Source organism: Sebastes fasciatus, chromosome 2 (genome assembly GCF_043250625.1).
Source record: "Sebastes fasciatus isolate fSebFas1 chromosome 2, fSebFas1.pri, whole genome shotgun sequence".
Taxonomy (NCBI): Eukaryota; Metazoa; Chordata; class Actinopteri; order Perciformes; family Sebastidae; genus Sebastes; species Sebastes fasciatus.
The window spans coordinates 26,583,143-26,609,190 of NC_133796.1; the positions used below are offsets into that span (position 1 = coordinate 26,583,143).

Consider the following 26,048-nt stretch of genomic DNA (forward strand, 5'->3'; position numbering starts at 1 on the left):
TAAGTTAAATTTAACGTGTTAATATGTGGGCATGTGAAGCCCTTCGGGGAGTGTATCAACAGAAGATTGAATAAATGCTTTATAATCTGATGGTGGTCACAGACACCAGATATTAGCTGTTTCATCCTGTTTATCACGGCCACATCAGCCCTGATTCTCCAAAAAGGACGGGGAGCCTAGGACACAGAACAAAAACACCACCAGGACTCTTATCCTCTCCCTAGCACTTGGCCCTCTAATTACATTTCCCTCCTTCATTGATGTAAATGGGGATGTGCAATCATCAAAGCAAAATAGAGGCTGTTCTTGGCCCGCTGTGCAACTCTAATTAATACAACCCCCTTCATCCAAATGCATTTTCCACTCATTTCAGTCTGTCTTCTCAAAACACAAGTCTAAAGGCTGGAGGGACTGCTGATGCTCTAAATTATGTTTCTTTTTTGTGTTGCATTTGCAAAAGTAAACAGGAATGGCTGAACACAAAGAAGAATGAGGCCAGCATTTACTGTAGTGAAGAAGAGTCAACTCTTCAGTGGATTAATGTGGTTTTCAACTAGTTTAATATCAGTTAAAGCCGGACTCGTTTGAAAAACAATGTATAAAGCAATCAATGAAATTCAGATTTAAATGGCACTTAAAAATATGATTAGTAAAGATGTCATACAATTAGCATTACCATTGCTAAATAAGTCAATTCTAACATTGTCTTTAAATGATGATCAAATAAAGTTTTAATCAAATTGACTTTTTGTTGCTCCACTGCTCATCTGTCATCATGTCATCAAATGTCATCCTACCAGTACAGCCAGACTGTCTTTTTCTCCCAGCTTTGATAACACTGTCCTTCCCTCCCTCCTTGGTGCCAAAGCAGGAAGTCTAGCACCAAACAGAAAGATCTTTCCTTTTCCGTCTTCATAGAGACACATCCTCCTCTAAACAGCAATTAACATAAACTGTTATTTTGTAGTGTAGGTCTGTCATGACATGAAACTGAGAGGCAACTTCAACTTAACTTAGATTAGGTTAGAAAAGTGCTTTCACTCTGTTCACCTGAACTGTTCTGTTGCCAACATTGTCACAATTGAGTGAATGCTAAATATTTACTGACACATAATACTAACCTAATGACACACTATTGCACAATGATAGCATTGTTGACCTCTGAGGTGTGGCATCAACACACATACAGCCTATTCCTGAAAAACAGCGCAGCAACATTTTATTACAGCTGATCATTAACCGCAGCTTTACGTGGCATGTGACTAACACTGATGTCATATCAGTTTTCCACAACTCATCAGGTGGGAGTTAATATACGGACAATGAGTGACAGGCTAACACAGTGGAAGGCGAGTCATATGCGTTTCACAGATTATTTCTGACAATGAATGATGGAATCGGTTAATACAAAATGTAGTTAGGGCTATGTCTGTCTCACTAGGAGCAGCTTTGGATGCTTAATGTGACTACTGTCTTTGCACTGTTAGCTAATCAGTGCAGTGACCCTGAACAGAAGTCACTAGGTCGTGTGTATTAAAGGAGACACAGCTCTACTTGGCTTTTAGAGTTGGCAAGATGGAATGATAAAATAATAAAAACCTAGAGGACCTCCTACAGACATTGAGATATTTCAGGATATTTGTTTATGTAAGAAAACCCCCATGAAAACCTCATTGGTGCTGTCGTATTTTGCCATTTTTGTAATAATAGTTTTCTTGGAATCATTACTTTTGGCAAAAGCATTTTGTGAAACGAAAACGTAATAAAAAAAAATAAAATTATTTTATTAAGTTATGATTCCACTGGCAGACAATATTGCCCAGCTCTAACAATAATGGGTTAGCTTGGAATATGAACACGAATCCTAACATCATGTTTCTGCTTTTCAGAAAAATGAATTAAAGAAACCCTTTATGAAAATATACACTGAGTGAATTAGACCAGTGGAACAGAGGATAGCTTGGAAAGACTTCTGTTTTCCGCCTTTAAAAAATATGTGTATGCAAAGTTTGCTATATAACTGACATATAGCCTTTCTATCATTAGGAAACGCTGAGCTATATAAAAGAGACATCATTAATCACCTGAACAATATGACTAAAACTTGGAAAGCAGGCTGTCCACTAATCACAACCAGGCTGCCAAGACTATCCATCAACAAGCAGTCAACATGACGTCTTCACCCCTACATTCTTGTTTTGACTTTCATCCAACCGATAGCAGCCTGATCTGTTGTAGTGTCGTTGGAGCCGCTGTAAATCTAATATTAATGCAAACCAAACACTTTCTGCTTATTCAAAATTCTCCACAAAGACAATGCAGGAAAGCTTTTATTCTGAAGCAGCAACAGGAAATGTAGTCTTCATTACTAAGGATAGTGACCATGCTAACTCAAAAGGTAGCCTACATGAAGATCCGGACATTTTTCATCATTTTTTTTAGGCCTTTCAGTTCAGCAGTGGAGTCAAGACCACCTAAACAGAGACCAAGTCGTGACCAAGACCAAAGTGCATAAAGACCAAGTCAAGACCAAGACCAAGGCAGGGCGAGACCGAGTCAAGACCAAGACCAGACCAGTATGAGTCACACAGTGCATGACACACAAATGCAAACCATAGGAATGTTCCTGAAATTGACCTGAAAGAACCACATTCCCATAGAAACGCCCGAAGAAAACAAATGAAGATTCCTCTTCATTCACCTCTTCTATTGCCATATACTGTATACGCTGTATATGTGTAAGTATGTACAAGTGTTACCATAATAAATGACTTGATAAAATAATCAAAAGATATTGCAGAGGTGAATTTTATGTGTGGGAATGTTCCTTTGTTTTCTATAAGCAATGCTTGATGTTAACATAAATCAGACAATGCAAGCAGACAATTTAATGATACCCCCGCAATTGTGGTCTTGAAATTAAATCCTGAGTCCTCTTTGTCTGAGACCGAGACAAGACCGAGTAAAAATGCTGTCGAGACCGAGATCTTCAAAAAGTTTTCTTGAGACTGGTCTCGAGACCAAGACCGATCTGGAGTGCTACAACACTGCTGTTCAGGCATTGTTGCTCATGTAGGCCCTAAGGAAACCATTCACAACACTGTCATCCAGTTCTTAAAGTTTCCCTTTTAATTCAAAGCAGACAACAAAGTTCAAAAGTCCTAGTCCTACCTGATGTAATACAACACAAGAAAATAGAGAATAATATGAAATTGAAGAGGAAACACTGGAATTACTAATGAGCACAGGACACACTTTTGGCTCATTACCAACTGCAGCATAGTACAGTAGTAAGTGTAAATGGTAAGGTGTGACCAACGCCATCAGGTACAGTACAGCATAACGTCACCCGCTGACATGACGGAGGTGGTTTCGTCTAACTGGAACAACCGACCAAACCTGAATATCACCACCTCAGTTAGACAAACACAGCACATTCCTCACTTGTCAAACTGAAAAAAATACAAATCCCTAAATAGAAAATTACTTCTGAATGCAGTGTGTAAAAAAAAAATGTAGGTCTAATCTGAGGATTGACCCACTTAAATTATATTTATCACAACTTTTTTCTTTCACTAAATTAATGTTTAAAATAACCAATTCTGCAGGAATGCTTCATTGATTGATCTAAAACACATTATATATAACGAGAAAATATTAAGGCTTGACAGGTATTCATCCAGCTGTTTTGACTGATGAATGGACAGCAACTACACATAGCTGACAGTGCTGCAGGTGAAAACAACATAGCTATTGTTTTGTATTGTATAGATATTGTAGCGTGGTATGAAAACCTTGTTTATTTTGCCTTTGGAGAGACTATCACACGTGTTAAGAGGTATTCTTGATGTGTTTTTAAGTGACTGGTCCTCAATAACAATATACCTGGAAGAGGAATGGTCAAGAGTAATACGTATGGGGGTAACACATATAATAGTAAAATAGTTAAATTCACCGGGTTGCGACTATTTCTGATGCTCACATTTTATTCTTATTTTTATTTTATTTCTTTTTTGTGTTTTTTATTTTTTGTGATTGTGAATATCTGGGTGTGTTCTTGTTTTGTGATATTCGGTATGTCTCAATTGTAGGTCTTTGTATGGTGTCATTTTTATTATGTTGAAAATGAAAAAAAAATTATATTGAAAGAGAAAACAACATAGCTAGAAATGGGCTTCAGGGACCTCAACTTGGACTTGGCAAGTGAACGAAAGGGTGCACAAAAATAGTGAATAGTTTCTAAGTTATACTCTATAAATAACACTATACTAAGTGTCAGTTGATTTACTTGAAGTCAATACAATATGATTGTTTATAAAGATTACACTTTGGTTAACAGGTGGCTCTTTCACCCTGACTGTCACAAGGCTTTTTTAACTTTGGCTTATGTGTAGTAATTTATTGTTTTGATACCACTGGTTACGGGTTTTAGTTTTCTCATTATTTGGTTTTTATGTTTTTTTCTTTTATTGTTGTTTTTATTTTTTTTTGTCTGTATTTCATTGTATCTGTGCAAGCACTTTGAAACTATGTTTAGAAAATGTGCTATACAAATAAAGATTATTATCATTATAAGTCTCTCAGAAAACTCAATTTAAAACAAAAATAATCTCAAAATGCAAACTTGATCAAATGTAATTTTTGGTCCACTATCATCTGGGATCTCCTACATGTAAAAAAAAAAAAAAAAAAAGGTTATTTCTTGGCAGAAGTTCTGCCTAAGAAGCTCAGTTAGTTTTTAGATCCATGTGGATTTCCTGCCACTTTTTTTTAAAATAAACTATAGAGACTTGGACTCTGGATATCAACAGTTAGCTGAGCTGAGACCTAACTACAGCTGGGTGACTTATCAACAGAAACAAGAGAGTTTAAGTGAGATTATTTTAACCTAATACAGTAGAAACAGCATGGCTGGTTACTAGGTGTAGATTTCAAAATAACCCCCCTTAGCCAAACACACTCTCACACACACAAACACCACCACCTCTAGGCATACTACATTACTACTAACGACAGTCTACAAAGTTATACTGCCCAACAACAGAACCACTTCTTTTCTTTTTTTTAACTATTGAGCCTCTAGATATCAACAGGTAGCTGAGCTGAGACCTACTACAGCTGGGTGACTTCTTATCAACAGAAACAAGAGAGTTTAAGTGAGATTATATTAACCTAGTACAGTAGAAACAGCATGGCTGGTTACTAGGTGTAAGGCAAAATCTGGGATCTCTGACATGTAAAAAAGGTTATTTTTTGGCAGAAGTTCTGCCCCAGAAGCAAAGTTAGTTTTTAGATCCATGTGGATTTCCTGCCACTTTTTAAAAAAATAAACTATAGAGACTGGGACTCTGGATATCAACAGGTAGCTGAGCTGAGACCTAACTACAGCTGGGTGACTTATCAACAGAAACAAGAGAGATTATTTTAACCTAGTACATTAGAAACAGCATGGCTGGTTACTAGGTGTAGATTTCATAATAACCCCCCTTAGCCAAACACACTCTCACTCATACAAACAAACATAAACACACACAAACACCACCACCATTAGGCATACTACATTACTACTAACTACAAAGTTATACAGCCAAACAAAAGCACCACTTTGTAGCCAGTGTTTTAGTTTTCTCATTATTTGGTCTTTATGTTTTGTTCTTTTATTGTTGTTTTTATTTTGTCTGTATTTCATTGTATCTGTGCAAGCACTTTGAAACTATGTTTAGAAAGATGCTATACAAATAAAGATTATTATTATTATTATTATAAGTCTTTCAGAAAACTCAACCTAAAACAGAAATATCCTCACTATCATCTGGGATCTCTCACATGTATTAAAAAAAAGAAAAGAAAAAAAAGGTATTTCTTGGCAGAAGCTCAGAAGCTTTCACTTTTTAACTAAACTATTGAGCCTCTAGATATCAACAGGTAGCTGAGCTGAGACCTACTACAGCTGGGTGACTTCTTATCAACAGAAACAAGAGAGTTTAAGTGAGATTATTTTAACCTAGTACAGTAGAAAGAGCATGGCTGGTTACTAGGAGTCAAAATACCCCCCCTTAGCCAAACACACACAAACACCCCCACCATTAGGCACACTATACTACTATCTATAAAGTTATACAGCCCAACAACTACAGCAGCACTTCTGTAGCCAGGGTTAGCTTTAGCCTGATGTGATCCAGCCAGGTTTACCCACCTTAGTTGAAGCTTTGGAGGACATTTCACTCTTATTCCGCTTCAAAAGTGTCAACGTTTGAAAGTTGTTGTCGTCTTTGTTTTGACAATCACTCCTAGTTGTATTTTGTGTCGCCCAGCTGCCGCCACGCCGGGCTACGGGGTTATTTTATTTCATCCAGGACGACGACAGGAAACATGTCAGGAAAAGTCCAAAGTCCATTATCTTTATCTTTATATCTCCGTTTCCTGAACCCTTAACGTTAGTCCACTTTGGTGTCGAGTCAGGGAAGAAACTCGAGTGGAAAAGTATGGATATAACACCGCCTTGCTTTGACGTTTTGGTGGCTAACCTCTGGAGTAAAAGTTGTGTTTGGTCGGCATCTCTCGGACGGTCTGCAGCAGCAATGGCAGCAGGCGGAGTGAACCTCTCTGCTCTCTCAGCTCTGTGAGCAGGGTCTGAGCGGAGCGGACCACTGCAAGCACGGAGAGGGGTGGACAACTCTATAAAAAACGGGGACATTGTCCTATCACACCGAAAAGTCTCCTTTAATAACATTTTGTTTCGTTAAGCAACAAGCGTATATATCATATTGCTAAGATTAATTATTAATTTAATTTATAATCTGTTTTTATCGCGGCTAAAAAAAGCGCGCATCCCTGTTATCCCGTGGAATAAACAGTTCCGGGATACAATAAGGAGAAGAGACGCCGGCTGTCCCTGCTGATGCTGAATGCTCACTTTCACTGTGTGATGATGATGAATGTTGTTACACAAGGACCACAGTAGCCTTTAAAATCTCAAATTTGTGGGGGGAAAACCACAGACTGTATTCTGTTAATTTCTATTTTTGTATATATATTTTTTCTATTATTGTTTTTTTTAATTTTTGTATACCCTTTCCTCTCATGTGTTTCACTCTGTTTGCTGATGTTTGCTGATGTTGCTGCTTTGACACCTGAATTTCCATCCGGTGATTAATAAAGGTTCATCTTATCTTATCTTGTCTTAAAAAAAACAAAAAACAGGTCAAATTCAGCACAAATCGGTGTAAAAACAGGCTACATGAAGCCTGCCCTCATAACAAAACAGCAAAATATGTGAGCACAATATTTAAAAAGTTAGTTGCACAAATTAGTTTTGTAGATTACAAAATGAGCCAATATTAGATATACTATATCGATATTTATTTATGTAAGAAAACCCCCATGAAAACCCCATTGGTGCTGTCGTATTTTACCATTTTTGTGTTACACAAGGACTACAGTAGCCTTTAAAATATCAAGTTTGTGGGGGAAAAAAACACAGACTGTATTCTGTTAAAAAAAAAAAACAGGTCAAATTCAGCGCAAATCGGCTGGAGTTACCCTGCACTATACTCATTTTTAACAGTCTCTTCTGCACTAAATTCACTTTTTTAATAGTCGTGTATCTCAGTTGTTACCCTGCACACGCATATTGAGTTTTAACAGTTTTCTTCATCTTCTTGTATTTTTATATCTGGTATATTTTTGTTGTACTTTGTACTTTGTACTACTAACTTTTTTACTGCCTTTTTACTAACATGTTTTGCACTATGAAACTGTGATGCGGGAAACTTGAATTTCCCTCTGGATCAATAAAGTTACTATCTATCTATCTATCTATCTATCTATCTATCTATCTATCTATCTATCTATCTATCTATCTATCTAAAACAGGCTACATGAAGCCTGCCCTCATAACAAAACAGCAGAATATGTGAGCAGAATATTTAAAAAAGTTAGTTGCACAAGTTAGTTTTGTAGATTATGTGTATGTGTGTATGTATATATTGCATGTTGTATTGCATGTGCATATTGTATATTACAAAATTATATATTATAAATAATAATTTGCGCATATAAGAAAAGATAACAAATAGTCAATATGATTAAGTTAAATATGTAAGTAATGAATTGGTATTGTGATTAAATTATATTATAAGTAATGAATTTGTATTCTGGATTGATAACAAATTTATATTTTGATAAGGATAATTATATCAGTAATTAATTTATATTTCTGTATTACACAGATTAAAGGTAATAATTATAGTTAGAATAATTATAAATAATAATAATTGTAGTTTTAGAAAATGTAATTAGAGTATATGTATGGCTCAATAAGGAAGCTGGTTAATAATTAATAATTGACTTATGGAGAAGGGGTGGGATTAAATAAGTTTATACTTCTCATTCCTTTTCGAATATGTAAATCAAGGCATCAAGTGTTGACAATTTATTTTTCTTATGCTGTTCATTGTATGTAAATACTACTTGTTTCTGACTGTCCACTTGTTGGTATGATCATTCTTTTTCTTTATTCTATTATTATTATTTTTTTTGTATTCTACATGTTCGAAACACATTTTGAAATGAAATGAATGAAATGATTACAAAATGAGCCAATAAAGTAAACAGAGTCCTTATTTGAAACCATTTTCTCAGCACAGAGTGTTTGTGGTTGATAACTCACCTCACAGGAAACCACAAAAGCCATTCAGTTAAGTTCCTATGACTTCCTAAACCAGCCCCCACCCACAGGATGCAACAATCTCAGCTTGTATTGTTTCACAGTTTACTTCTGTTCCCAGCAAACAATATATGCTATGTTGAAAGTGGGCCACACTGTAGAAACACAAAATGTTGAAGCAGCGTGACATTATGCAAGTCTTCAGCGTCCACGGTTGCAGTACAGTGATTGAGAGCATACAGACACCGCATACAGAGCATACATACAGAGCATACAGAGCACCCTGTCTTTTCCAAACAAACTGAGCAATCACATTCCCACATCTAGCTCCTCTAATGATTACTTCCTCTGTGTCTTTCTCGCTCAACTGTGGAGGAGGGCTTTGAGGCAGTGTAGGTGGTCTGGTCTAAGGGGTTAATTCCCAGCAGACATAATCCTACAAGGCTAAAATACCGCCAGTCAGGAGTGGCAGACATGTCTTGAGGGTTGCAGGCGGAGAATGACCTCCAGAAAGGCCAGGTCGTGCCGAAAAGAGGATCAAGACAGATGAGCAACTCTAAAACCTGCAGCCATACTTCAGCCAGGGAAACACATACTGTACTTATTTCTAAAGCATGCTTGAAAAAGACATTGACTTCTTGGACAGGCAGTTTTTACCACAAGAGTTTCTTTTGAAAAAAAACAAACATAAACAGACACAACAATGTTTAGCATGCAACCCAAGGGTGATACATACTAGTATTGATGCAAGTCGCTCGCTCCTTCTGAAGGTCCTCAATCGCCTGTCAGGATCCATCAGTGCCGACAGCAGGATATTTAACATGGTTGATCGGTAGTCGACTAACAATAAAAAATAACCAAACTTGAGCTAATCGCCTTTAAAAATGACACTAAACAGAAGCTTTTCCTTTGCTGCTCGCCTCTCGCTCTCATCCACACCTGTGATGGTACCTCAGATGTTCTGGCAGTGAGGAGCAAGACATTAGTGACACTTCAATGTGATCAAAGCTATCTTTGTCCTCTATGCTCTCATCCCTGCTCTCTCTCTATCTCTCAAACACACACACACACAGAGAGAGAGAGACACAGCTCTTTCAGGCACGACGGGCAGCTTCAAAGCTCAGGTGCGCTCATGGAAGAGCAGGCACATGGAAAACAAAGGCGAACATGCAGGCCTACATTTGGTCCGAGCGCATCACAAGGTTCACTCAACCCAGCTTCTCCTGCAGCGAAAAGGCTAATGTAGAGTGAAACAGCATAATGTGCACACCCGAAAAATGTAAAGCTGGCTGTTGATGCGAGCAGAGGCGTTTACATAAGCAAACACATGATTACATGATGACAAATAAAGATGAACGTGAGAGGTTTGATGAGAACCATTTGTTTTGCTGTGGTGAAAGTTCTTAAGCAGACATTGTCTTCCTATTTTCATCTGTCCTGAGTTAGGCGTCTGTGTGATCCCTCCTGTGCCCTGTTGACTCACGGCTGCCCTGCAGGTCCAGCAAGACCTCTTTGTTTCTACATGCTAATAAAAACCTTCTGGAGACATGAAGTTCTCAATCAATCTAGGCCGGGTCACTTATGGCTACACTGAGAAGCCGTTCTTCTGGAGGTATTATATTTTTTAGTATGCAAACATTGATAAACAATGATTTGTGTAGATTTTTTTCTGTAGTGAAATAACCAGTGTTATTCTATTTTTTTTCTTGTAGTAAAAAAAACAATCACATGAAATGATCAAAACCAAAAATGAGTTAGTCCATCTCAAATAGAGCTGCAAGGATTAATCAATTAATCGATTAGTTGTCAACTGTTATATTAATTGGCAACCATTTTAACAATTGATTAATCCGTTTGAGTATTTTTTAAAGAAAAAAGTAAAAATTTTCTGATTCCAGCTTCTTAGATGTGAATATTTTATTGTTTCTTTACTCCTCTATGACCGTAAACTGAATATCTTTGAGTTGTGGACAAAACAAGACATTTGAGGACGTCTCTGGGAAACACAGATCAATATTTTTCACCATTTTCTGACTTTTTATAGACCAAACAACTAATCAATTAATCGAGAAAATGATCGACGGATTAATCGCCAATGAAAATAATCATTAGTTGCTCTAATCTCATTACTATCCTATAAATGGGTGGCAAATATACTGTAGACTTTTATAAACAACAAAAAACAACAGGTTAAGTTCCTTTAACTGCTGGGTACTTTAGTTTTTTAATCAAATTTAATTTTCAGCTGCAGCTGTGAGTTTTTTTTGTAGCAGTAGAATAGTGTCCGTGAGATTGACTCAACTAACAAATAAACTAAACTACAGCGCCCATGTTCATGGTAATGAATAGTCGTGGGGGGAAAAAATTGATACAGCATAGTATTGCCATATTTTGTGAGGCAATATTGTATCGATACACAGATGTCAAGTATTGACCTTTTATTATATAAACAATTAACCTCTTAATAATCTGATTGCCTGCCGGCGGGCCCAGATGCTATTCTGTCTTTCAGAGGTTGTAGCGGGTTAAGTCTTAAAGCTAAGACTGAACACTAAATAACGCTCCAAAGTTAAGCTAAATTTTGTTGAGGAAAAACTGGCATGGCCATTTTCAAAGGGGACCCTTGACCTCTGACCTCAAGATATGTGAATGAAAACTCTGAGATGAACAGAGTATCTTATTAGATAAAACAGATGTTGACAAACTGCATAATTTGCAGTTGAAATCAGGTAATAAATCACAATATATCATATCGCAATACTAAAGAAAATGTTTAAAATCACTATAAGATCATATCATGACTTAAGTATCGTGATAGTATCGTGGGGCTTCTGGTGATTCCCACCCCTAGTAATGTAGGAACATGTCATTGGACAACGATGTAGCTCTATGGCACAGAAGAAGTCATTGTTGGTTTTGGTCTTTTCACTGGATTTGTATACAATACGAAAAATATAGAATATCTCCAGCCTTATACTTTAAATATAATTTTCATTTTAAGAAACTTTCTCTTACAGAAAATTAATCCGTTCAGTAAAAGCCACACAGGGTTGCGGTTTAACCTGCTAATCATTAGTATACAAATGTCACATCTGTTCTTAAGAGGCCAACTGTTTCTGACCAGATTAGTATCATATGACAGGATTAGCAGGCATCTCTCCAATTCACCCTCTACCTTACCTCCCAGGTCAATATTGTTAAGGCTTTTGTGCGGACTTAAACAGTAAACACAAATCTGGTTTCAGGATGTGATAAGCCCCAGACATGGTTCAAGGTTCAATTTATTCAACCATAAAAGTAGGGAAATCATTTCCTACTGTAATATCCTGATCACAGAAGGGAATAAATACCTATAAATTAAGACCATAGACTAAAAACAACATGAGACTAAATTATATTCTAACAATACCTTACTGTCCCAAGCTTTTAACCTCCATCTAACCTTCCCCTTATCAGCTTAAATATCAACTGTGCAAACATAACCTGACCGCTGCAGAAAGGGTTTTCACAAGACGCACACAGTGTACACAGCACTGTGCAGGTGAGCTGTTGGCTCTTCCTGAAGCGAGAACTGCAGTAGGGTCAAAAAGAGGTTTGGAAAATCATGACTTAAAGGTAGGATCGATGATGCTGAGAAACTAGCAGTGCACACTAGATTTTAAAATTGATCCAAACGAAAAACCCAGCTCAGTGTTGCCAACTCTTTTCCAATGAAAGTAGCAGCACCAGCTCCAAAAGTCACTAAATCTAGAGAGAAAGTCGCCGAGTCGGCAACACCGACAGTCCGTCCCTTCAGGCCTCCCTCCAAAGCCACAAAATTATCTTTATGAACTAATGTAAACAACAAACATGGCTACTGTTAGTACTCACAGCTGTCAAACTAGCAGCTTGTGGAAGACTCCTGTGATGCGCAGTGAGTGCACGGATAGAGCGCACCCAGGGAGGTAGGCCATCCAGTCATTACATTTGGGCCAAATCAAATGATTGGACGGGTTTATTACAGTCCTACTAGAAATTAGCTGCACTTCATTTCAAGTATGTCAAACGATATAGACAGTTCTGGGGAGCACTACAAGAATTTATTTTTGCAAAAAGATGCATAAAAATTAGTACAGTTAAAAGTAGTTTCTCATTATTGGAGATGATCATCCTGCTCTTTGTTCGCCGCTAATTCAGTCATAACCAACAGACAAGAATATCCTGAAGTGCTGTTATTTGGAGAGACACTTAATTCTCGTGATGAAGAAAAAAGCTTTTGGAGTACTAAATTTACCATTTCAGTCACTGATAGTGAACCAGGCTACTTTTAATCTTCAGAAGACATTTACTTCGAGAGGCAGCCTGTGATCAACCAACCAAACAAATCTCTCGTTTTCCTCTCTCTCTGCCTCTCTCTCTTCTCAACAGACAAGGATTGCTGAGCCCTTTTTAGCCAGAGAATAGAGACTGCAGTGAACCTGGTTGACTCCACTCTGCTTCTCAGCGGTATCTCAAGTAGCCTAACAAGGAATGGCTTGAGAAGCAGAGAGCACCGCAGCAGGTCTACTTGAATACTTGATTATTTCTCATTTTCCTCCACTGAACCAGCGTGAATGTTGAATCTCTGTTTTGTGCAGTGTGAGACCCACACCCACTAACAGTCAATTTACTGTGTAAACCTGGTGAACAAAAACTAGCCATCACGTCATGCTTTCCATCCACGTGACGACCCCATTGTTCGCTGCAGAATGAGACTGTAAATTAAAAATATCGCAAATCCCAAGGTACAATCCACAAGGCACTTAGCTCGATCTAGTGTGTGTGTGTGTGTGTGTGTGTGTGTGTGTGTGTGTGTGTGTGTGTGTGTGCGTGTGTGTGTGTGTGTGTGTTTTGCCAGTAAATACTTAATGAAAAACAATTTTACCTTTTCCCTTCATTGTTGTGATAGCAAAGCACACAATACAGATGTAACTTCTAGCAGCATTTTGGTACTGCCTGTCTTATTTGTTTATAAAGATAAATGTGTTACAGTGTGTCTTTATTGTACCAGTACAGACTGTTCTCCAAACTTTCACATTGTCATGTTTTTCCCCATGACAATGGCCCACTTTATAAGACTGATAAAAAAATGTCGTTGCAAAAGAAAATACTTTAAGAAAGTGCCATGACATAAAGACACTTTTAGTTGTCAGAAAAGAGGGAAAAATGTGTTGTTGTTGCAGGGATGTGCTAAATAACTTGCACCCAGGCAGCACTTATATGTGATTTTTATCATCCAATTACACCATGGTGCCATTAAGTGACAGGTGGGTGCATGGAAATATTTTGCAAATATGCTACAGGATTTTTCAACCTGCTGTGTTGCCTTACTGCACATGTAAGCAGCTCAGCAATGTGGGAAAAAGAGACAGAATAAGTAAAGTAGCTGGAATTTAAAGGAAAATATCAATGAGTCTTTAATAAGTTTCAGCACTGCTTTTGACACAGCTAGAATGATGTTTAGTGTGTATCTAACAAGGTTTCTCTGTGTTCTTTTAAACAGTAACAACAACTTCAAAAAATGTGACCTTGATGTGACCAAAGCACTGAGCATAAACAATGCTGCTGTAGTGTTATCATTAAAAACTGATGATTGTACACAGTTCTTTACAGTTTTGCTACAATCAGATCAACAATATCCAGTTATTTTTTAAAACATGTGCGCTCAAGTGGTCAATATAGCACGTCAAGAGATGGGAAATTGCCTGTGATCATGCAGGGCATAACAATAAGGATTGTCCGCTTGCTCGGGGCAAGTAAAATACTACATCAGGCTAGTAAATCTAGCAACAAAAAAATAATTAAACACATTGTTTTTTCCGGAACTGAAGTAGCTAAGGAGTATCTAACCATTTCACTTCCTTCTAATCTCTGTAGAGATTTGCACATGAATAGTACCGTTCGGGCGCGTAAAAACAAAGTTTATGAGTTGAAGCACAAGCGAGCATTTCAATAATCCTGGAAACAGGAGGATAGTTGGGTGGCATTAGAGGATGTGGGCAAAACTCCAGATTAATTTACTTAAATAAAGATGAAACATGATAATCAATTTTGGTCTTTGTTATTTGATAACCGCTAATAAATAAAACAATTTGTATAGGGGCAAGTAAAAATTGACTTTGGGCCAGCGAGTGAAAAAAACAAAACATTAACGTTGAACCCTGTCATGGACAAAAGTGCAAAAAAGGGAAAAAGATCTGTGCAAACTAACCATACACATATTTTTACTTAATCAGATGTTCATAATAACATGTAAAATAACATTCAAAGTTATTTTTAGGAGCTATTTTTTACACTGTGAGGTATTGGACTAAGTTGTGTGATTATACAGAAAGAACTAGGAGAATTGGAAAGACAAAACAGATGGAGGACAGCACCTGATGCAAACCAACAGTGTTGCAATGTTACTGAAAGCTTCACCTCTCATACATTGTACAGTATGGAGTAAGAAAATGAAAATGCTGTTCAGCTATTCTCTAACTATGTGGTTCAGGAGACGCTGCATAGAGGTACTGCAACACATCATGCAGAAAATTCGGCCTCAGGGTCTCACCTGGTACAACTCAGAAAAAGTAAAACAACAAAACCCTGACACCGGTGGCAGAGACACATTATCAGTCACATATTAGCCAGCCACATCGGAATATACAGCAATTATACTGCAGTGTTACGTCTCACAGGTTTCTGTGGCATCTCAGACAGAGTAAGAGAGGGTGTAGTAAAAGCAGCAGTTAAACCGTCTGCCAACACTTACAGTATTATAGCCTACAGTACACCTAGTACACCTCTAATAACAGTGTAGAAACACAATCTATACACGTTCGCTGATTAAACCTTAAAGCTCCTAAATTACTATGAATCAACCTCGCTATGTAACCCATAGTTGTGGGCATAAATAGAAATAAAGTGCAGTCACAAAGGAGGAGATGTTTTTCATTGTTTCAGCTCAACTCCAGCACAAAGGATTGGAAATTAAAAAAAAAGAAAACGGGGTTAAAGTCCTGACTCTTAGCTTTGAAGGTGTTTACATCAACATCAGACAAACAGGATGAATTTTAGTCCTTTTATACATAGTCCAAGTCCATCAATTTCAATGGAAAGAAATTTAAATTCACAACAAATTAACTTAAATAAAGCCGTCGTGTTTAACAGTTGGTTAAAAACCCTTTGCAGTCAATAGACACCAGCAGACACTTCTCTGATGACTCTCTTCCAGGCCTCAAGTGAAGCCCCTTATAGCTGCGGCTGGTTGGGTGTGGTCAAGTGTGCTGTTTTACACCTGTAACCACACCCAACAGTGACAAGGTGATAATTTAAACCACTGGAGGTCAGCGAAAACAAACTCTTTAAATGGTAAACATCTCTATTGTGAGACTGGGTTGATTTTGATAAACAAAACTATTCAAGACGAGATATATTTATGTTAATTCAGGGACACATCAATCTTCTCTCTTGATAGTGAGGACAAACTGTCCCCATTACAAATCAAAGTTACAGTATATCCAAAAAGAAACAAAGAGGTTTGAGTGACCTGTTATCACAAGAGAAGATACAGAGTACGTAACATAGTAGAAATATAGACTCAATCATTTTTCATAAAGTGATAAATGTTTTTCTTTGTCGTACAATGTGGAATTCTGCTTGAGATAACTGAAACCGACCTTACAGATCCCATGTTAGACAGCAGGGTTTTGAACATAACATCATCTCAGACCTCAATAAAATAGATTAAACACCCGTGTAAACAAATTTCAATATTTTGCAGACTGGTGTAGATGTAAAAATCAGAAAAGCAACAAAATATTAGTACAGAGGTCAACACAGTCTACATCCTCCACAGCACGGTGATGTGAAAATGATGAAATGAAATGAGAGATGTGACAAGTTTTGAATTTTCAATTAGTTTTTGTTTTATTTTAGTTTTGACTTTTCGATTTAGTTTTAGTTTAGTTTTAGTTAGTTGGCTATTTTCAGTTTAGTTTCAGTTTTTCAGGATGGTTTAGTTTTTATGTATTTAGTTTTACAGTAGTTTTAGTTTGTTTTTGTTAGGGTTGGCTATAATTTCTCAAATAAATGGTTGGAGAACTGTATAATAGCCATAATGTTTACTGTTTAATCTTTGTGCTACTTTAGTGTGCGATGTGAAGCAATTGCAAGTCTGTTCAATTTCTGTGGTTCAATGTCACGAGAGTTGACGGAAATTCTCCTTTTTCCGGTAGTGATATTATTATAGCTAAAAAACAACAACAACTAAAACTGAAATTAATTTAAGTTCTTTTTTCAATTAGTTTTTAACCAGGAAATATAGCTGCAGTTTAGTTTTTCTTAAAGAATATAATTTGTATTTAGTTTCCTAAAAATATTTTCCACTGCTTTATTTTTGCTTTAGTTTCAGTTTTAGTTTACTATAATAATCCTGGTGCAAAAGAGATGATAAAAGAAAGGAAAGAACAGAGGAAGACTAGAGCGGATGAGGAGGAGAGGAAGAGAGATGAAGGGTAAAGGGATTAGAAAAGAGAGGACAAAAGAGGTGCCAGTTTGGGCGAAGAAAGAGGGAGAGTGGAGTAATCTAAAATGTAAGAGTTGATAAGAAGTCAGAAAGGGAGAGCAGAAAGAACAAGGATAAGGTGAAGAAAAGGAAAGGAAAGGAAAGAAAGGTTAATATAAAAGGAAAGAAGATGAGAGAGGAGAGGAGAGTAGAAGAGAGAATGAGCTAAACTACAGTATATTGTATCACAAAGTTGGTTTAAGTCCAGTGATCTCGGCGTTCGCCTGAATAGAGGACATGCATCTCCACCCCCCCGTCAGTGAGTCAGTGACTCTTCCCATGGTACTGCCTGTTACTGCTAAATTCCTACAGTATGAAGCTGCTCTCACTTGGAAAAGGAGTGGAAACACCAGCAGCTTCCTGAGAAACAGGCACAGGCTGGGTGAACAGTTCAGGGGGAGAAGTCTGAAGTTTTCTTAAAAAAACAATTCTGTAAAAATCCATTAAATTAACTCCCAAAGGGAAAAGCAGTGATTAGCTGCTGTGCAGTAAATGTGCTTTAATGGTTCAGCGATAATGAGGTAAATTGATTTCTGGTATCTGTTATTGGCAGATAATATCAGAGATGAAATCAGAGTCACAAGACACCTCTTGTGCTCTTTCTATATTCAATAGAGCTGCACGATTATGGCCAAAATGATGATCACGATTACTTTGATCAATAATGACATCACGATTATTTGTAGATTTTAGGGGACAAACATTTTTATGGCAATTTTACATTTTAAATAAACAGAGCGCTGCTTTCACTTTCATGTTGTGCTTCATTCCATCCGCCAAAAATTATAAATGTTATCCTTTCACCTTATTACTGTCATTTAAAATAAAAAAACCAATAAAAACACACAATTCAATTGATTGATTGATCGATTAGGAAATAAATGATTGCATTTCTATTTAAATATTTGCTTTTATTAAAAAAAATATTGGCATTAGTAGTTCTAATTATATATTATAAACAGCTTAGAGCTAGCGTTAGGAAGTTAAACAGATCCTAATTCCTTCTCTATTATCCATTTTATATTGCTGTGAAAACATTTACTTCAAACAACTGGATTTATTCAAGTTTCTCACCAAAAACTACATTTTACAAGATTACATTTGAATGCATCATGATAGGGTTATCATGGGTTACCATCGCCCAATACTCATTTTTACTGTGTAGAGCTTGAACGCACCATAATGCGCTCCGTGCTGTCGGCAGACGAGCCGGTCACTGTGATTACTCTGAGCAGCATCATGGGAATGAATTATAATATAATAACTGTTTGATTAAGTTAGTTGTTTCAAGGTTGTTTTTAAGGTTGTTCCTCGACGTGTTTTTTTGGACTTGCAGTTGTTACAAATTGCAGCTTCATGTCTCCTTCACTCACGCTGAAGAACGTCTACATCGACGACATGTTGCATGTATCGCAGTTGATCATGATTAATTGTAGAAAGCCAAAATCGTGATCGCGATTAATATTCGATTAATTGTGCAGCCCTAATATTGAATTGAGTTTTTGTAATGTTGATATGATACAGTAGATCGAAACAATAAGAACTAAAGAGCTTGTTGTGTATTCAGTCACTTTATCAAACCACATCACGTCAGCGTGAGTTTCAGTAGATAGACCACGTGCATGCAGCTGGACTAGTGTTGAAAATATGTAGACATATGCGTGTGTTTGATAAGTGTTCTGACCTGTATTAATGAATCACGACTTTTCAACACACATTATCTTTCTTTTCCTCAACATCTGACCAAGCTTCACTGCATGAACACCTCTCGATCAGGCCCCTCACCTGAAACTCTACCCACCCTGTCCTGAGAGTATGACATCATACGCTCCTGCCATGAAAACACAACCCTACAAGAGGAGGTGATGTTGTTGTTTTTTTGGTAGAACGGAGGAAGGAGAAGCGGTGGAGGATGGAAACTAGAGCCAGCCAGCCAGCCAGAGAGGCGGATGGAGACGCGGCAGCCACAGGGGCCGCTTCAAGCCTGGTGGTGATGAGATGCGATGGGACCCGACTCTGCAGAAGCCCCAGCCAGTGTGTTAGCTGACTAATCCTCTAGCCGTCCAGTGCCAGGATCCAGACTCATCAGCTTTGGTGTTCTCTTGTCAGACTCATTTTTATAACGTCCCACTGGTCAATTCTAACCACTAATGCCCAACACAACAGCCCCTAATGCCAAGTGATTACGGAGTGCTGTTTTAGCACATTTGTCGCCTGAAAAGAAAGAAAGAGCCACAAGGCAGTGGGCTGGCTCCCTGCTCAAAGGACCAGCCTGATGAACTCAGCAGAAAGGGAGCGCAGCTAAAAGCCAGTCTAAGCCACCTCTCACTCTCAGTGTGGGCACTGTGGGGCCTGAGCCGGGTCAGGACTGAGCTGGGCTGTGGGCAGGGATTTACAGTGCCCTATTCTACAGCATATAGACAGTTCCTGTGAGATCATACACCAGGAGATACTGAATGTGCACATCCAGACCTTTCCTGTATGCCGGGCAGAGAGATGCAATGGTGTAGCTTTAATTTTAATTTCTTTTACAAAGAGGAAAAGCTATGTTGAGAAATATATGTACAAAAATGTTAGGGCTGCATCCTACGATACATGTGTAACGATACATCGATCTGAATCAATATATCGATTCAATGATCCAATATCATTGATGCAAAGTGAAAACATCTATACATATTCTCATCTTTAATATACACCTTTCTTTTGAAATTGCCTTTATATTTATTCTTTTTATTAAAAAGAATGGGTTATTTTTCATTTAAATGTCTGAAGAGTTCAGTAATAAAATTGTCAAATCATATTTTAGTTGCTTTTTGTGAGTTGATATAAATGTAGCTGTGTTAAAAAGGCATATGATATCGGCTCATATCGATCGCAGGACCCTGAATTAAATCAAATTGAAATCGTATATCATGGCAGACTATGTGATATCAGCAAATATTGTATCGTTGTCCATAGAATCAATATAATATTGTGCTAAGATTTGTGATTAACACCCCTACAATCTACAATTATTTTGTTATTGATTAATATGACGATTATTTTTTCAATTAATCGCTTCTTGGTTCATAAAATCTCAGAAAATACCAAAATAAGACAACGACAAAAATCTTACAATTACAATTTCGTAAAGAAAGATGTAGTCCTATCACCTCTACTCAAATCTACACTTATGGAGAGATGTGATGGAATAAAGGTAAGCCACTATATATTGAATTCAATCCATTCAAAGCAGAACAACTAGATGTTGTGTGGCATGTCTATCCACACAGAGGACAACAGCAAAGTAATAAATAAGTAAAACTGAAGTTGCTCTATTTGTTAAATGACTCCTTGTTTACTCTTGGTATTAGCATATAATGGTGGCATACACCATGCAACCTGCTTCACATTCAGCTGTAATGTTAGTTATATGTCGTATGCCTCTCTCTCGTCCTTGTCTTTTTATTTATAGTAAAGTGCATAATAACAGCAAAAAAAGAAAAGAAAATGGACAAAACAGAGAAAACATGAAAATGCAGTGTGTATGTTGTATTTGCCTTTGCTGCACCACCAACAGTGAACAGAGCTCTTTGTGTGGAGATGTTATCTGCCTCTGTTTGCCTACAGCCGCTCTGGTATCACCTGGGCCCCCTCAGCTGAACTAGTGCCACTAGCCTAACCATGTGACATCTACAGCAAACAGCATATGGAAGCAACACTGCCGGGACAACAGCACCAGGGAATGCACAGAAAAAAACACTTTAACGCTGCACTACTGTTCTACTAATGTTTATACCAAGCAGTCAAGGCAGTGTAGTCCTGCTGTCATGTACTGTATATTATAGGTTTTATACTCTGCTAAGCCGAGCCAAAGTCAACCACACAGGACAAAGCTGACGAAGCTTGGCTTATTCACATATGATTACAGGTATTGCAGCAATGTTAAAACCACAGAGAGAAGCTGATTTACTGTAGCTGAGTACACAAAGTAGCTAGCAAGTAGCTGCAATGTAAAGATAAATGTATGCAACACACTGTTGTCAGATTATAACAACTTTTTAATATACTTTTTTTAAATAATATAACTTTTTAAAATAACTAATTTTCATGTTTTAACTGAGAGTAATGAATTCGACGACGTACGTTTAAAGGTACAGTTCGTATGATTTAGTGGCATCTAGTGGTGTGGTTGCAAATTGCAACCAACTGAGTACCCTGAGTACTCACTCCTCCTTTTCCAGGACTGCGGTAACGTGAGCCGAAGAGTGCAAAACCACGGTAACGCCGTTCGCCTCGCTCAGAGGTCATCCTTACCATAATAACACTACTTTAGGAGCAACGGAATCAGACGGCAGCTGGCGGTACTACGGTTTTGCACTCGGCGGCTCACGTTACCACAGTTTTCACAGGTGTGTCGGAGAATTTAGGTGGCCTTCAGGTAACGTGAAAACGTGAAAGACTCTCTCTAGAGCCAGTGTTTGGTTTGTCTGTTCTGGGCTACTGTAGAAACATGGCGGAGCAACATGGCGGACTCAGTGAAGAGGACTCGCTCCCTATGTAGATATGAAGGACTCATTCTAAGCTGACGAAAACCAATTCAAATACTATATTCCATTTCTGCTAATAGATCCCCGGAAATGCTACATACTGTTCTTTTAAGTATTACTGTTAGTTGCCTTTAATTTAGTTCATCCTGATTTCCTTAGATGACAGAATCTTCTCCTATGAAGATTAAAGACATTTAAAAAAAAAAAAAAATTCCATAAAGTAAAGCATTTTTAAATAAAACTTGTTCTAAAAAATAAACAGTACATGTAAGCGATATGGACATACATCTTGACCTTTTAAGACTGCTATGATCTTTGTTTTTCTAAAAAATTTAAAATAAATATGAAATATAACCTAAATAAGCATATGGACTCGTTGCTTTCCATCCTCTGTATGCAACTAATGGAACATGCATATCTTTAATTACAGAGCGTATCAGAGGGAACATTGTGCAGACCATAGCTACAAGGCTGTGATTAGTCCTGTTGTCATGCTGTTAGTCAGTGTGTAATGTGCAAGAGCAGCAGTCCCGCGGGAAGGTCAGACTGTATGACACACTAGGACGACAGCATTTTATACCACAATGTATCTGAATCACAGCAGTTAACCCTGGACTCAGAGATAGAAACCTAACCTAGCTGTAATAGTTTTATGCCACTTCAATTTTTAATCTTCACCTACCATAAATTCAGCCACATTTAACTCAATGTATGGTAATCCACTTTCAAAAAAAGGATTGCTGCAGATCATATTCAGGTATCTTAAAAAATACTTAGCATGTTGCGTGGTAAGCTTTGCCTCAAATTGACAGGAACAGTAAACGGATGAAAATAATCCCCTTTCCGACATTATGCACGGACAAGATTAAATGTATTCCGCACTGAAATCCATTCATTGAACGTTCACACGTAATCACTGAACTATAGGCATTATATAAAAGATTTATAGTGAAAAAACCTGGACTTTGTGCATTATATTTATGCTAAGTGATGCATTTTTCTTGCATCACAAAGAAAAAAAAAAGTTTATATTCAAGTGGCAAAAGTCCAACATGAAACCATTAGCTTAAGTTTTTAAAATTTGGATTGTTGTCAGTTAAATTCAAATACTTTTCGATTCCCGTGTAGAAATTTGTCTTCACTTTCATTTCATTCATTAGTCTTAATAAGCTCTACACTTTCTCTATATTTACTGCCATCACCAAATCCCACAACACGAATACGACGACTATAAGATGTCAGTCAGGACACTAAATACTACCGTAACATCCACACACTGAATTAAAGTTAAAGTTCAAACTGCAGATACACAGGATACTGACAGTTGCCCTTTTGAAATACTTGTTCAGAGCATCAACAAGAAAGAAATATCCTTTGTGTAGCAATAAACATCCACCTTGAAAAAATATCTCCTTTCATCTTTCTCCAGAAGAGCAAACATGTAGACATGACCAGCATGAATCAAACAAATCAACATCAAACACTAACAACTACTGTAATACAGCAACATAAAATCACTCTGCTTAACGATAACCTTCCAAAAAACATCATTTGATTAGCCCTGTGCTCGTCCTACATTATCAAACCGCCGCTCGTGTTCACTCACCACACATGCGTGCATTCGCCTGTACACGGTCTGACTCCAGCTACTGCTGACCCAGAGGGATGCTTTCGCCCGCGTATGTGTCCCTCCGCATGCACGAGCAGCATGCAAGTGAGTGAATGTGTGGTGATCCTCAGCAGCTCACACTGTGGACTGAGAGCAGAGCCAACCTGGTGTGACATCTGTGAAGGCCGTGAGATAATCTACATGACACTGCCACTGATAGGAGTGGAGATATTGATTTAAAAAGCATCAGCTCTAAAATTAGATTCCTATGCGTTCTGATTGGGCCGGAGGCACGCACCTCTGTGGTAATATGAGCCTACGGGCAGAGCTGTGAGTAGTGATCAAAGCTTTGATGGAAATCCCAACAACTCCAACAGTCCTTACTGAAGTCAACCTAACAACGCAGGGGCACTCCGGCCTGACCTCCTGTCCCCTTCCTCCCTCCATCCTCTCTCCCTGTGATAACAGAGACATTCCTGAGCTCCTTCCCTGCCTCGCCGCAGGCCTCTCCCTTAATTCCAGTGGAGTGTGTGGAATGTTGGACTGGAGAAACGAGCAGCCAGGCGGCCGGAGGCGAGCAGACGAGAGGAAATGAACAACATTAATAAACTCAGGTCTGTTATGGCTCCTGGTGCTTGAAGCACCTGGATGCCCACTGCAGGACGGACCGGCACACAGACACACACACACACACACACACACACACACACACACACACACACACACACACACACACACAGACAAGCAGGGAGAACATCTGCCACACAATGTGCAAATCTAGAGCAAGCATATCCATATGTAGCTTTGTAGTTGGATTAACTATGTAAGTGAAACAGAGGGATGGATTACAGGAAAGGATGGGATGTCTTGTCCTGAACATGCAGATCAGACACGATCAGATGAACGTATTGCTTAGGATCCCAGCAATAAAATGTCAAAGAACCAGCAAGACAGAGGAAAAAGGATTGTGTTTCATGAGAATGTTTTACTTCGAAATAGCGATTAGGAATTTATTTTTCTGTGATATTTGATCTTTCTAATAATGTACAATAGGGTGGGGCGTTTGGACGAATATATCAGCTATCGGTGCAGTGTCAGTTGTTTTTTTTGGGGGATTTTTAGGGCGATGTTTGTTATTCTATTTTGCTCATTTAAAGCTGCAGTGGGTAGAAATGGAACAAATATGTTTAAAAAAAGTTATTTTTATAAAACGGTCATTATATTCTGACAGTAGTGCATTAGACAGGTAATCTGAAAAAAATCATGTGCCTCTGTGTCCTCCGGTGTACCAGAGCCGAGATGGAGTCAGCCGTCTCTGAGCAGCTGTCAATCACTCACGAACTCCGACGAAACGGTCAAACTAGGCAGCACTGATCAAATATGAATCGATATTATGTTACTGTAATGCCTATTTCTCGCCTCAGATGTTTTCAGAAACATCTTGTAGTGTACTGTTTAGCTGTAAAATGAGAAAGTTTGTGACCCGGCAGCCATGTTGAGATCTCTTGAGGAAATACCAAGCACCACCCACCAGCCGTAGCACAGCCAATAGGAACGTTCAATAGGAACGCTCTCTCTGAAATGACCTGTGATTGGCCAAAGTCTCTCTTCCTGGGCTAAATTTTTTAAAGCCTGAAAACAGAGCCATGAGGAGGTGCAGAAGTCTAGTTTCCTCTCAGAACACTTGAATTACAATATGCTGAAAGGTTATTATGGAAGTTTTCCCCAATGATGCCAAAAACGTTCTGCCTACTGGAGGTTTGATGGTCTGCCTCTGAAGAACGAGAGCCGCTCATCCTCTGCTCAGCAGACGGAGACAGACAGTAGGGGGTAAACAACGTGCAGAGCCGGCATATTTTCACATTGAACTCTGTGATATAAGGGTTTATTTCAACCAAACCAGATTTGTGGATTGTTGGAAAGACTAACAAAGACAGTTTTGGTGAGTTTTATTTTGTTTCTATCGAGTAGGGCCGTCCCAAATAACCTTTTTTGGGCTTCGAAGCTTCAGTTTGAAATATTCAAAGGTATTCTAAGCTTCGGGACAGTGCTGCACCTCTACACATAACAGTGATATCCGTCTGAGAATAACAATAATGATTAATGTTGAATATGAATAATAAATAATGTAGTGGGATTATTCCTTATTTCATGAGCTATTTGGGGATGTTACTTTATTATTACATACTTATATTAAAAACAAAACAAACAACAAAGCATTCAAATACTGATTTAGAGGTCGATTACCATGGCAATGGCCGAAGCATTCGGGTCAGCCCTTGCCGTTTGAATTACCGGTAAGTGTGTTTTACGATGCTCCGGCTCTAGAACAGCTGAACCGGTTGTTGGGCTGACGATGGCCGATTGGAAAATTTTAACATATCGCCCAACCTTAATGTACAGTACTGTTATCACAACTCTAGATGCATAACCTGACGTCGGAAGGTCTACTCTTAGATGACTCTGATCTGTGGTCTAAGCCGCTCAAACAGAAAATCAGCAAAATGAGCGAATTCCAGAAAGTCAGGAGGCTGATCTGTTAGAGTCCGGTCAATTTCCCTCGGACAACTAAAAGGTGTGTGTGAGTAAGAGAGACAGAGTGAGGCAGACAGATCCAGAGCAGAGAGAAAAACAAAGCTGCTAAAAGCCAGGTGAGCAGCGCACAAAGCAAGA

At 38.2% G+C, this 26,048-nt stretch overlaps 1 protein-coding gene across 16 annotated transcripts in view; it reads right to left on the reverse strand.

Annotated features, from left to right (window-relative positions):
- The window catches only part of tjp1a (tight junction protein 1a), a 164,441-nt gene that overhangs the window by 64,173 nt on the left and 74,220 nt on the right, over positions 1–26,048 (reverse strand). For 2 of the 16 annotated variants that reach the window (XM_074616265.1, XM_074616251.1), the window contains exon 1: positions 6,197–6,606. The exons of 13 other annotated variants lie outside the window; for them this stretch is intronic. In XM_074616265.1, the coding sequence (XP_074472366.1) occupies positions 6,197–6,220 (24 nt within the window). In that variant the 5' untranslated portion in view covers positions 6,221–6,606. Of the gene's footprint in view, positions 1–6,196; positions 6,607–23,372; positions 23,582–26,048 lie in introns of those variants that run through there. One more of the 16 variants, XM_074616274.1, reaches the window with a different exon arrangement.